The sequence below is a fragment of the Oncorhynchus mykiss genome, chromosome 3, assembly GCF_057628025.1.
Source record: "Oncorhynchus mykiss isolate SJ-2025 chromosome 3, ASM5762802v1, whole genome shotgun sequence".
In the NCBI taxonomy this organism is placed as follows: domain Eukaryota; kingdom Metazoa; phylum Chordata; class Actinopteri; order Salmoniformes; family Salmonidae; genus Oncorhynchus; species Oncorhynchus mykiss.
The window spans coordinates 62,273,491-62,285,638 of NC_143024.1; the positions used below are offsets into that span (position 1 = coordinate 62,273,491).

Sequence of the window (12,148 nt, forward strand, 5' to 3'; positions counted from 1 at the left end):
TCTTGGAAGCAACGTCAGCACAATAACTGTTTCACGAAGCTTCGGGAAATTGGTTTCCGTGGCTAAGATCACCATGCACAATGCCAAATGTTGGCTGGAGTGGTGTAAAGCTTGCCACCATTGGACTCTAGAGCAGTGGAAACGCCTTCTCTGGAGTGATGAATCACACTTCACCATCTGGCAGTCCGACTGACGAATCTGGGTTTGGCGGAAGCCAGGAGAATGCTAACTGCCCGAATGCATAGTGCCAACTGTAAAGTTTGATGGAGGAGGAATAATGGTCTGGGGCTGTTTTTTATTGTTCGGGCTAGGCCCCTTAGTTCCAGTGAAGGGAAATCTTAATGCTACAGCATACAATGACATTCTAGATGATTCTGTGCTTCCAACTTGGTGTCAACAGTTTGGGGAAGGCCCTTTCCTGTTTCAGCATGACAATGCCCCAGTGCAGAAAAAGTGAGGTCCATACAGAAATGGTTTGTCGAGACCGGGTGGAAGAACTTTACAGGCCTGCACAGAGCCCTGACCTCAACCTCATCGAACACATTTGGGATGATTTGGAATGCCGACTTTGAACCAGGCCTAATCGCCCAACATCAGTATCCGACCTCAATAATGCTCTTGTGGCTGAATGGAAGCAAGTCTCCACAGCAATGTTCCAACATCTAGTGGAAAGCCTTCCCAGAAGAAGAGTGGAGGCTGTTATAGCAGCAAAGAAGGAACCAACTCTGTATTAATGCCCATGATTTTGGAGATGTTCGACAAGCAGGTGTCCACATACTTTTGTAGTGTATCTAGTTGTGAGAATGGGAGATAGGGTCTCAATCTTGGCTAGCTAAAGCCAACTTCATAAAATTGCTAGGTGGCTAGTAGTATTACAGTATATATTAAAAACAGTGTATATTTAGTATTTTTAAACACGTGCCCATGCGCGCCCTATGATTGCTTTCCCACTTGGTCAGTCTGCAACATGCTTATGTGTCTAGTGACTTTAGGGATGTGTAAAGCTTGATTCATTCCCAGAAATGATTTTTTTTCTCAAATTCTGGAACAGTGGGCAGATTGGGCAGATCCAATGGGCAGATTCTGCGTATAGACGGAGAAATATTTGACTTCTGGATTAACAGAGATTACTGGAACAGTAAAGTTTGTGAGAACCTAGAAGTTAACTATGACCTCATATTAGAATTCCAGCAAAAACCTGAGAACTTGCACAGTGTAGTCCTCAGGCCTAGTGGGCTACTGGGTTTCCCAAACTATGAACATGTGAGTTTTTAATTTCCCTGTATTTAGTCAGTTGTCAGTATGATATGTCACTCAAAGCACAGAACTCATTCAAACACCACTGATATAGTTGATTTGGGTAGTTTCACATGGATAGTAACATTCTGTGCATGAAATCTGCTCTTCTGGATTACAGAGTTATTGGCCTTTACATGCTTGGCTTATTGCCTTTGTGTTCGCTAGGCAGGGTTTTTTGCAGGACATGCAGGAGCAGATGGGGAAACTGACAGACCTCCTAAAGGATGAACGGCGGTCCCACCAGCACAGCTGCCGTGCGGTGAGATATCTAGATAGTTTCTCCAACATGGTCATCTAAAGGGGACCTCTGACTCCTAACTTCATCATGTCTCTGTTTCACAGCTGTTGGACGAAGCAGAGCGGAGAGCTGAGAGAGTTAGGCAGCAGCAACAACAGGAGATAGAGTAGGTACTTTATGCCCCACACAGCTAGCAGAGGTGGCGTCCTTTCATGCTAGACTGTCAAATTGGAATAAGGTCCTTTGACAAAGAGGTGATTCCCAGTCACCACTTCCCTCTGACTTACAGGCAGCTAATGCAAGCCCACAGATCAGAGATCAGTGCTTTAGTGACCCTCCATACCAAGACTCTGGAGGGGGAGAAGGGCTGTGCAGAGGAGAGATGTGGTATTAAACAGGAAACAATGACTTGTGGCAGCCTAACAGTCTAACTAATACTGTCTCTTCAACCTGTCCCTGTCCCTGTCCCTATCACTCTCACCCTTTCTTTGCTTGTCAACCCTCACAGCCCTGCTGGAGAAAGAGTATGACTTCCTCAAAAGCTCCTTCCGCACATACAAGGTGAATTAGCCTTGCCACCTGTTGCCAGATGGCACCAGTCAGAACTTGGTGTTTCACATTTTTTGCACTGCAAAAAAAAGGTAGATTTATTTATTGAAAATTCAAATAGTGTTTTTTTTCCCTACTGCTCCAGGACAGTATATTTGAGGAGATGCGTAGCAGCTGGCTAAGGAAGGAGAACAGCTGGAAAGAGGAGCAGGAAAGGCATCTCATGGACCAACTGATGCATTGTGAGGTTATTAACAATTGTGCAAAGTAGAGTGATTATACAGCTCCTCAGTTTCAGTGTTGACATTTAGAAATGGTATATTTCTCATCACTGACAGCACGTGAGCAGCTGAACAAAAGTGAGCAGGAAAAGGATAACCAAAGAAAGGCCTTTGAGGCAGAAATGGCAGAACTCCAGGCCAGGTTTGAGGAGGAGATACAGGTCAGAGGAGGATTGTTGCTACCAATGTTAACCTGAATTTGACTTATAGGTGGTTCGGACAATGGGATAGTTTACCTCTGAAGTCACTGAGCGTGTGTGGCTTTCTAGGTACTAGCTGGTGAGCTGACAGAGAAGGATGTAACCATCAGTTTGTTGAGAACAGCTTATCACCAGACACAAGAGCAACTGGATATTGTGGTAAGCTACTGATACTCTATGTATCCTCTTCATTCAGAGAAACTGTCACTGAAGTTTCTGTTCAAACCTGCTAGTGATGGCTATCTTGTTGTTGTGACAGACCTGTCGTATGTCAGACTTCGGGAAAAACCCAAGCCAGCTTGGACCAAGACGCATGTCATGCATCACGCAAGAACCAACAGAGCCATAGTGCAACTCATGACCACACCAATACATGTTTGACCATATTTTTTATTCTTCCATCATAGAATTTGTCTTAAATGTGTTGTATGACATGTGGTGTCAAGGAGTACACTGTGATGTATTGAAACAGCAGCAACAACAACATTATCTATATTGATTGAAAATGTTATTTTGTATTCATTTAGGAAGCCAATGTGCAAGGGAGTAAGAAATTGACCATTTAGAAAAAAACATGTGGAAAACGTTGCATATTAAGTGCTCTTCGGTTGTTCTTGCTTTTTCTCTACAACATTTAAAAACACCCTTTAAAAAAATTCCTGAAACGTTCTATTTACAGTTCTTTGGATATATTTATACTGAATTTCATTTTTTATATAAGGTGTAAAAAACAGTTAACATTCAGTTTTGGAAAAACACAGCAGTTTATACTTGAGGGATCCCTGAGGTGTGCAGTGTAGACAGGAGTGTGGAGACAGTCTCTCAGTCTAGGGCAGTGCTATTCAAGTACTAGTCTTTTCCCCATGGATTAATATCGTCGGTGAGAGTCCACTCAACTAGTTTCTGAATCAGTACCCTGAATAGATGGGAAAGGTGACGACCATTAAAGAAATCTGCTCTAGTGTTCTCAAGCCAATGCTTGTGGCTCACATAGTCTGGGAGGTGGTTCTTTGGGAATGGGAAAGACCACCCTCTTTCTGAGCGAGTATGCAGGCTGGGGCATCTGCTTCTTAATGCCATTTGTCTTTCTGCTGACATCATCATTCACCTTGGTCAGGATGGACAGCAAGTCATACCCACTGGACAGAGAGAGAACAATGAGAGGAAATCAAACATGATATTAATTTACCAACAATACGCTCACATCTGTACGTCATATTTCACTGTGTACTGATGGCAGAATCTAACAACAGAGAGACCAAGCATATTTCTGAGCACTAACCTGGGCACCAAGTTGATGAGGTTCTGGCACAACGACTGGATGAACCAAGTGCCCTGCCTCTTGTCTCTAAAAGAGGCAAAGTGAGGGACAGTGGCCATGCCCAGAAGGAAGTCAGCATCAGTGGGAATGGAGTCTCTGTGTACCACTGCATCAGTGCAGATAGAGCTGGAGGTAGTAGAGCTTGGTGCTGGGCCATCAGACTGGATGAACACTTGCTTTTGTTCCTTGTTGCCCTGACAGGCCTGGATGAAGAACAGCTTGGGCTTGTCCCTCAGTGAGCTGCACTCCAGTCCAGAGAAGGGCTCTGTGAGCTCCCTGACACTGACCTCCAGCCCGTCCACCCCGTAAACACCTCCCTCTAGGCCGTGGCTCAGAACGCAGCACACCAGGCAGTCCATCTGGCTGTGATCCCGGTTGCGCAGCTCCGCAAGTAGAGACAGTATCTTCTCCCGACTGCAGTCTGGCTCAGTCTGTGTCTCAAAGCCCAGCCACTTAAACACACTCACCAAACTCTCTAAAACACAAGTGGTTGTGGTTGATCCCTGGTTCTTCAAAAGCAACCCACATACAGGTATTGGAAGTATTTCAGTATAGTAAGTATTACAAGTAAAGATGATCTTACTTTTGTCAATGTGTGTTCCCGCTCTTTCTTTTAACGGTAGAGGGGAATTTCTAAAGTCGCAGTTGTTAATGATCAGACAGAAACCTCTCTTTTTTCCTGTCATAGAATATTCTCCCAGTTCCTACAGAAAGAAAATACATGTAGAGCATTCGGAAAATCTTCAGACCCCTTGACTTTTTCCACATTTTGTTACGTTACATCCGGTGTATTAAATAAAACAGTTTTCTCATCAATCTCCACACAATACCCCATAATGATGAAGCGAAAAACAGGGTTTTAGTAGTGTTTGCAAATGTACTAAACATAAAAACAGAAATACCATATTCACATAAGTATTCAGACCCTTTGCTATGAGACTCGAAATTGAGCTCAGGTCCATCCTGTTTCCATTTATTATCCTTGAGATGTTTCTACAACTTGATTGGAGTCCACCTGTGGTGAATTCAATTGACTGGACATGATTTGGAAAGGCACACACCTGTCTATTAAAGGTCCCACAGTTGACAGTGCATGTCAGAGCAAAAACCAAGGAATTGTCCGTAGAGCTCCGAGACAGGATGGTGTCGAGGCACAGATCTGGGGTAGGGTACCAAAAAATGTCTGGAACATTGAAGGTCCCCAAGAACACAGTGGCCTCCCTCGTTCTTAAATGGAAGAAGTTTGGAACCACCAAGATTCTTCCTACAGCTGGCCGCCCGGCCAAACTGAGCAATTGGGGGAGAAGGGCCTTAGTCAGGGAGGTGACCAAGAACTCCGACTGGGGCGAAGGTTCACCTTCCAAGTCTCTGAATGTCCTTCAGTGGCCCAGCCAGATCCTGGACTTGAACTGGATCAAACATCTCTGGAGAGACCTGAAAATAGCTGTGCAGGGACACTCCCCATCCAACCTGACAGAACTTGAGAGGATCTGTAGAGAAGAGTGGGAGAAACTCCCCAAATACAGGTGTGCCAAGCTTGTAGCGTCAAACCCAAGAAGACTTGAGGCTGTAATCGCTTCCAAAGGTGCTTCAACAAAGTACTACAAAATGTGATACCTCAGCTTTTTATATATATTTGCAAAAAAATTACAAAAAACTGTTTTTGCTTTGTCATTATGGGGTATTGTGTGTAGATTGATGAGGGGAAAAACACAATTTCATCAATTTTAGAATAAGGCTGTAATGTAACAAAAATCTGGAAAAAGTCAAGGGGTCTGAATACTTTCCGAATGCACCGTACATCATATACAAATCCATAATCCCAGAAACAACTAGTGTACCTAAAATAATCCATACATTACAATCCGCTTTCAGTAAAAACAGGCACTGACATGACTTTGTCAACGCTCCTTTAAAAAAGATAATTATAAGAGAAACCTCTCTTTTGGTGTTTCCTCTCTGAGGATCTGCTGGGCCAAAGTTCTTATTGTCTCCACATGAGGATGTGGATGAAACATGATTATACTCTATATGAGAGAAGACATGGATCAGGTAAGAATGCATCAATGATACAGCTAACAAACAGTGAGGCCAATGAGCCAACAGAGTGAGTGGGAAAGGGAAGAGTCAGAAGGCCCCTTTTGCAGATTGGCATTATACATTCTCAATTGACCTTTAATGGGAGCAGCACAGTTGTCCCCATTGGTACTTAGGAGACTCAGCCCATGTGAAAGTCCTGCATCCATCGAATATGAGACTCTCCGAACATCTGTTGTGTGGATAGACCAAGATGACACAAAAAGGTCAAGTGAGTTCTGTACTGTACTCCAAAACAGAGAACAAAGGTAGAGGGCGGCACAGCATGTTCAGTGTGGGACTTACCCAGAGAGGTGTCAGATCGATTCAGAGAGGATACCTGTGAATGGAAGAAGAGGTTACTACACAGACATGAGGGGTGGCCATGGCCTCTGATGTAAAGACTGGCGGGGTGTTCCTGTTGATGTAGGCTGTATGCTCCAATGCAGCATATACAGCAAATAAGTGTGGCCCCAAAACCTGGACTGAACATTAGACACTTACCTTGGCTGAAGGCTGTGAACTCGAGAAGTAAGTGGGGGGAGTGAGAGTCTCGTCAGAATGGCCATACGGTTCAACTAAGACAAACAGGAAATGGAATGTGTAAGACAAACAGGAAATGGAAGGTGAGCATGTTATAACATAGTGAAGAAGATTTGACATTGACAGTACCCACTGGGCAGATCGTGTCATTTCAACGTTGACATTTTGGTCATATTTGGTTGAGATTTCAACCTTTATTCGCCCAGTCAAAAAGACTGCCGGAAATGTGTTGAATTCCCAAAGCTAAAAGCACAACCAAATTCCAATGGGAAAACAACATCTGATTTATGGTTTAGTTGTCATCTAAATGTGTTATCACCATGCTTTCAACCATTAAAAAGCTCAACAAAGTTCAAATGTCACATATGTTGTATTTACACAACTTGATATGTTATCACTGTGCTTTATCTAATAGCACAAACAAATGAATTGGATTGTAATTGAGATAACAATAAAAGTACATAGTGCAAGTGATCGATGTTGTTCATGATTCTGCACAGATTATTACAGCAATTGTGAAGATCTCCACAGACCTGCGACGACCTATTCATGCTATCTTGAACATGCACGCTTTATATGATTATATAAGAAGACATTTATAGTTACAGTAACCTCAAAATATGGCCATGGATGTGTTACTCATTTTAAGGTTGAATAAATACTGTTACATTAGTTTGTAAGATATTTTTTACTTTCGGCAATTTACTGTATTACAAAATGAATATTGAATTGTGTTTGGTTGACAACGCAACCAAATATCAACATTTAATGCTTGGATAGTTTCATTAGAGCCACTGGCTTAATCCCATTCTTTAACTTTTTTGGGTTTAGTTGGAGATCCAACATCATTTGTTAACTTGTCGACAAGTTAATAGGCTATTGACTGTATTGCAAAAGTGATATTGAATTTTGTTTGATGGCCAACAAATTCCATCTGGTCTACAAATCAATAATGTATATGTTAGATTCACGTCTCCATCTCAACCTATAATCAAAGTTAAAGAATAGGACTAAATCAAATGAAACTTTATTTACAGTGCATTTCAAGTTTGACTTAGACCTACTCTTTCATTTTGATTTTCGGTTGAGATTGAGACGTGAATCCAACATTTCAATTGTTAATTTGTAGACAAACTGGAATTAAAGCCAGACTAATTCAGTGGTACAGATGGAGCTATCCAAGCAGCATATACATCTCCTTCAAATGTTGATATTACACAAATGAATAATTCATAGGTTGGATTCACATCTCCATCTCAACCACAAATGCAAGTTAAAGAATAGTACTACATCTAATCTAATCAAACATTAAAAGCACTTTGAATAAAGTTTCATTAGAATGAGTTATACTCTTCAACTTTTTGGTTGAGATGGAGATGTGAATCCAACATATTAATGATTAAAACTTGAAGATTACACTTGAAATCAACCAAAGCTTGAAACCCTAAGCATATGTATTGTCTATTTTTGTTGTTGAATTCTGGGTTGAATTGAAACAATAGCTGTTGATGACTTTGTTAATGCTATATAGCCCTGAATTGCATCATTGATGATATATGTCTGATAAAGTATGGTCCCATTTCATTTGCTCTGTTAAACCTACCTTTTTGGAATGACTTTGATAGCAACAGTGAATCTATTTAGTTTTTAAGAGATCACTGAAAGTCATTCTCACGATAGCACATTAATAGTAGTCAGTAACAAATATAAAAGCAGGGCTTGGTTAAAACCCTGGATGGGAGACCAAGTGAACAGCTGAAGATCAACTCTCTAGTAGGAGGTGATTCAACGTTGATTCAACCAGTTTGTGCCCAGTGGATAGTGACAGCTCCCATCTACCTGATAGTTCACAAGAGACAGGCCTCTTTGGAAGCATGGAGGCAGCCTGAAGGAAAGCAAATAAAACAGGCATGAGAGTCTGTGAGGATTATACTGTAGTAGCTTATCAAGATATGAACTGAAATGTGTCCATGAGAACTGGATATCAAGATAATGTAAGACATTTAAAAAAGGTGTGCTGACGAGCATTGTATGTTACCTGGATTCCTGCATGAGCTTCAGACACAGATGTTGGTCTTAACTGTCCCACCCCTGTCTCTTGAGTTCCTGGTCCTGATTGAATAGCAGAAAACATCTCAGTCATATCCCCGTTCTAAATCCTTGACAGGCAAGGGATTGGCTAGTTCAGCATATAAGTGATTTACCAGATAAGGAATTCTGTGTCTTGTACTTTTTGATCGTTTTTTTCAACACGGGGCAGACACTTTCAATAATGCTTTCAAGAGTGTTTAGTTTTACGATGCTCAAAATATCCATTTTCTCCATTTCCAGGAATAATTGCAAGGTTGTCTGAAAGAATAAAGCAAAATGTGTACCGTCAGTTGGTCCATCAATATAAGCACTAAATTGCACAAAAAACTGTAAAAGGTTACTGCCCTACTCTGGACAACACATATTACATTTTAGACTGTTCTGACATACTCACCAGGTTGTCCTCCAGTTTTCTACGAGGGAGTTCATTACTCAACAAGAACTTGATCTCCCGCAACTCATCTCGAGTGATGTTCTCTGACAGGTCATACAGCATCTTTCTGCAGATGGTTAGATACAATGTGTCCTTCACTTTTCAGAGAACATCACAGTACAGTATATGGAGTGATCAACTGTAACACAACAAGTGTTTATATTCGTGTCATGAGTCGGTAGTTGTCTTTGTCTGTATTCAATTGTGGGGGAGATGTATGGATTCAGATGTAGTAATCATTTAATTCCCAGCCACTTCCGACAACACTAAGCCTGGGGATGAGGTTATAGTAAATGTGGCCTATATATTCACCTATAAGGCGAGATGTGTCTACTGGTTGTTGGTAGCTGGTTGTTGAGGCCAAGGCCTCGCAACAAGCTGTGCCGCTGGATGGTGAGTAGTAGGTCAGCAAGCAAGCAAGGTTGATCAGAGGATAACAGTTCTTGGTCCGTCAGAAGAGAGAAGAGTTTACTAGCTGTGGTCACTGAGTTCAGGTCTTTACCCAGTAAATCTGTACAAAGAAATGCAAGTGCTTGTACTTCTTCACTGCTCAGGGCTTGTTCCACTTGCAACAGCAGCCTTTGGAAATCCATCTCCTGTCGAAATACCAATATGATTGCTATGTTTGATATCTATAAATACATATTGTGAATTTACAATCTCTGTACACGGTATTAATATAATGTCAGTTGAAAATATCAATTAGCCCAGGTGAGTAATCAATTGGATAGCCCTCTAGTGCAGCAACTTTCAGGGGGATGGGGACCCCTAGGGGCCTCAGTGAATTTTCTAGTTTGTCCCAGCATAATTATGTTCTAGAATTGTCTAATTTTCAATTTCCACCCGCATAAAAATCAGAGAGAAATCCATGGGGGGGGGAAACATTTATATTCTATAGAAGAGCTCATACTTAACACACTAGAATATTATACTCAGATAATTATATAAAAGAGTAATACGTCTCTTAAACCGGGTGTACACTACACGCTTTTGGCTCCGATTTAGCTGTCCCAGAGAAGTTTTTAAAATCGGAGACAAAAACACCCCATGTCATTGCCTAATCTGGGCGCGCGGCCGTCACGGACGCTGGTTTAATGTGAGCGGCTCAGAGACTCAATCCGAGGGATACCGATCTCGTCTTTCAGGAATCCCAGACTTCCCGATATTTTCAAACGTTTGATTTTAACAGCACACAATCTGCAATTGTTCTTGTGGTGTGAGATGTGCCCTGACAAGTTTTGAGAACGGTGATCAGCGACAGCCAATGCGAGCTCGCCAGAGAAGAAACCAGTGAGATGATGACGTTGTTTCGCATCACCAAGAAGGTGTAGACTCACAAACCGGAGCGATGACTACTACTAGTATGCGTCTGCACTTTGTACTTGCCTTTAATTAACCAACGCGTCAATTCGTTACAGCTCTGAAGTGCACAAACAATGTTTTTTTTGCGAGATAGCGTGGTATCAACAATCCTCACGACCAAGTAAAATATCTTGCAGTGTGTGACCGCCGTCTGTGCCACATCGTTTAGTGACATAAAATGCCTCTAATGTGATAGGCTGAGCGATGTTAGGATTCTGAAAGTCATATAGTGTGTACACCCGGATTTAGCCCACACTATTGTAACGACCCTGGGTTTATAAGCACGGAAATCGACCCTGTTTCATTAGACTATTATAGACGTAAAGTTGAGAATGAGAAACCATGACAAATCTACATTAATTCACCCATAACAAGCCATACTAGGAATAATAGTGCGTTCGAAGTGTAAATGTGCGTCCTGATATTTCAAGTCCAAACAGGCCTACCTGTACTTTTGGAGAGGTAACTTAAACAACAGGAATATCAATTTTTTCCAAAGATCCTGTCTTCTTCCCGATAACAACTACAAGTCATTTTATTTCCTTGAAAGTACCTGGAGGTTTCGTTACAAGTGGCGTGAAGTCAGTACAGTACTTCGAGCTTTCCTCACGCCAATTTCATAGGATACGCCCCGTTTCAATATTTCCAACCAATGGTCTCACCCTTTCCAAATGTTGCAATGTAGCTGTAATTAATATAGATGAGTCACCCTAATCCTCACAAACGTACAGTGGCATCCATGCATTGTCATACACACGACATACACTTAGGCAAGTACACTGAATGTAATATTTTTTATTCAACACATCAAAGGTAGAAAAAGTCAATAGGACATATGGACTTGGTTGAATTATAATGTGTGGTTAAAGAATAGATCTACTCTTGATCCCCCTGGTGCGAGTGATGTGATTTAAAATGCCTGGTCCAAAGTGCTGAACCTGGATCTTTAGCCATCCCTGAGATGACTCGTCATTGGAGACGTTAGTCTGTGAGTCCTGAACAAAAGATTCTGCAAGATAAAGTCAGAAAAAACCCGATTCATTACTAGTGGTGAATATGTTTCATTCAGAGATTTAAGCATGGTTATGTGTACAGATCAGATCCCATCATCTCATCGTAATGATCTTTTAACAGTGACTTGCAATTGACTAAATCAATGATATGTACAGCAACACACAACGTAGCAGTCGTTATCTCACAACACACGTTTATAGGCTACTTCTGTGTTCTAATCATGGCACCAGATCAGCCTTGATATCAGTTGCAATAGAAAATGTATCCTGTACACACAGACAGAGCCTAACTCGGCTCCTTAAAAAGTATCCACGCCCAAACTGTAAACTGGAGAGAAAAGTGTCAGAGACAGGTACTTACTGTCAGTGACGAGTGAGCGCGTTGCAGTGATCTGCTCATGGGGCCAAGTTAGCTGCCGCCTCCCCAGTCCATGGGTCCGGGACAGGACACAATCCACATAGATGTCCCAGAAGACCTGGGCCAGGTCCCAGAATAGAGCACTGTGCTTCCTGTTGTCTGACGACTTAAGGAACACCATCAGGTCCCAGAAGGCAGGCACGTTGTCAGCGATCCTCGGGGAGCGCATCTCCAGCAGGAGCTCTGAGGAGGAGGTCCAGCACTGTGATGCCCTGCTCAGAGTCAGGGGGTCCACCTGTCCTGGCTTCTGACCTTGGAGAGGTACCACACATACACAGCCCATGAGCAGCACTGTAGCCAGAAACATGTTGAGGATTGTAGTAT

At 42.1% G+C, this 12,148-nt stretch overlaps 3 protein-coding genes across 5 annotated transcripts; 1 reads left to right on the forward strand and 2 right to left on the reverse strand.

Annotated features, from left to right (window-relative positions):
- The first annotated feature begins 1,383 nt into the window (after window positions 1–1,383).
- LOC149984638 (flagellum-associated coiled-coil domain-containing protein 1-like) lies at window positions 1,384–2,951 on the forward strand. The gene is made up of 8 exons (XM_090229846.1): window positions 1,384–1,558; window positions 1,642–1,703; window positions 1,827–1,924; window positions 2,046–2,098; window positions 2,232–2,328; window positions 2,425–2,528; window positions 2,637–2,726; window positions 2,827–2,951. The coding sequence occupies exons 1-8, from the start codon at window positions 1,484–1,486 to the stop codon at window positions 2,914–2,916; spliced, it is 669 nt and encodes a 222-aa protein (XP_090085972.1). The 5' UTR covers window positions 1,384–1,483; the 3' UTR covers window positions 2,917–2,951.
- Window positions 2,940–11,047, reverse strand: LOC110520142 (caspase-8). 3 transcript variants are annotated; one of them, XM_021597240.3, is made up of 13 exons: window positions 10,840–11,047; window positions 9,344–9,627; window positions 8,993–9,098; window positions 8,712–8,856; window positions 8,546–8,619; window positions 8,347–8,392; window positions 6,469–6,542; window positions 6,271–6,304; window positions 6,062–6,157; window positions 5,827–5,915; window positions 4,472–4,592; window positions 3,850–4,363; window positions 2,940–3,706 (listed from the first exon to the last, which is right to left on the reverse strand). In XM_021597240.3, exons 2-13 carry the CDS (start codon window positions 9,622–9,624, stop codon window positions 3,535–3,537), a joined length of 1,752 nt encoding a protein of 583 aa, XP_021452915.3. In that variant the 5' UTR covers window positions 9,625–9,627; window positions 10,840–11,047; the 3' UTR covers window positions 2,940–3,534. The 3 variants fall into 3 exon arrangements, with proteins under 3 accessions (XP_021452915.3, XP_021452917.2, XP_021452918.2); XM_021597242.3 differs by having other exon boundaries at window positions 9,344–9,542; window positions 10,840–11,009; XM_021597243.3 differs by lacking the exon at window positions 9,344–9,627 and having other exon boundaries at window positions 10,840–10,985.
- A 126-nt stretch (window positions 11,048–11,173) lies between these two features.
- LOC110505276 (protein FAM237A) lies at window positions 11,174–12,148 on the reverse strand. The gene is made up of 2 exons (XM_021584410.3): window positions 11,768–12,148; window positions 11,174–11,402 (listed from the first exon to the last, which is right to left on the reverse strand). Exons 1-2 carry the CDS (start codon window positions 12,129–12,131, stop codon window positions 11,257–11,259), a joined length of 510 nt encoding a protein of 169 aa, XP_021440085.3. The 5' UTR covers window positions 12,132–12,148; the 3' UTR covers window positions 11,174–11,256.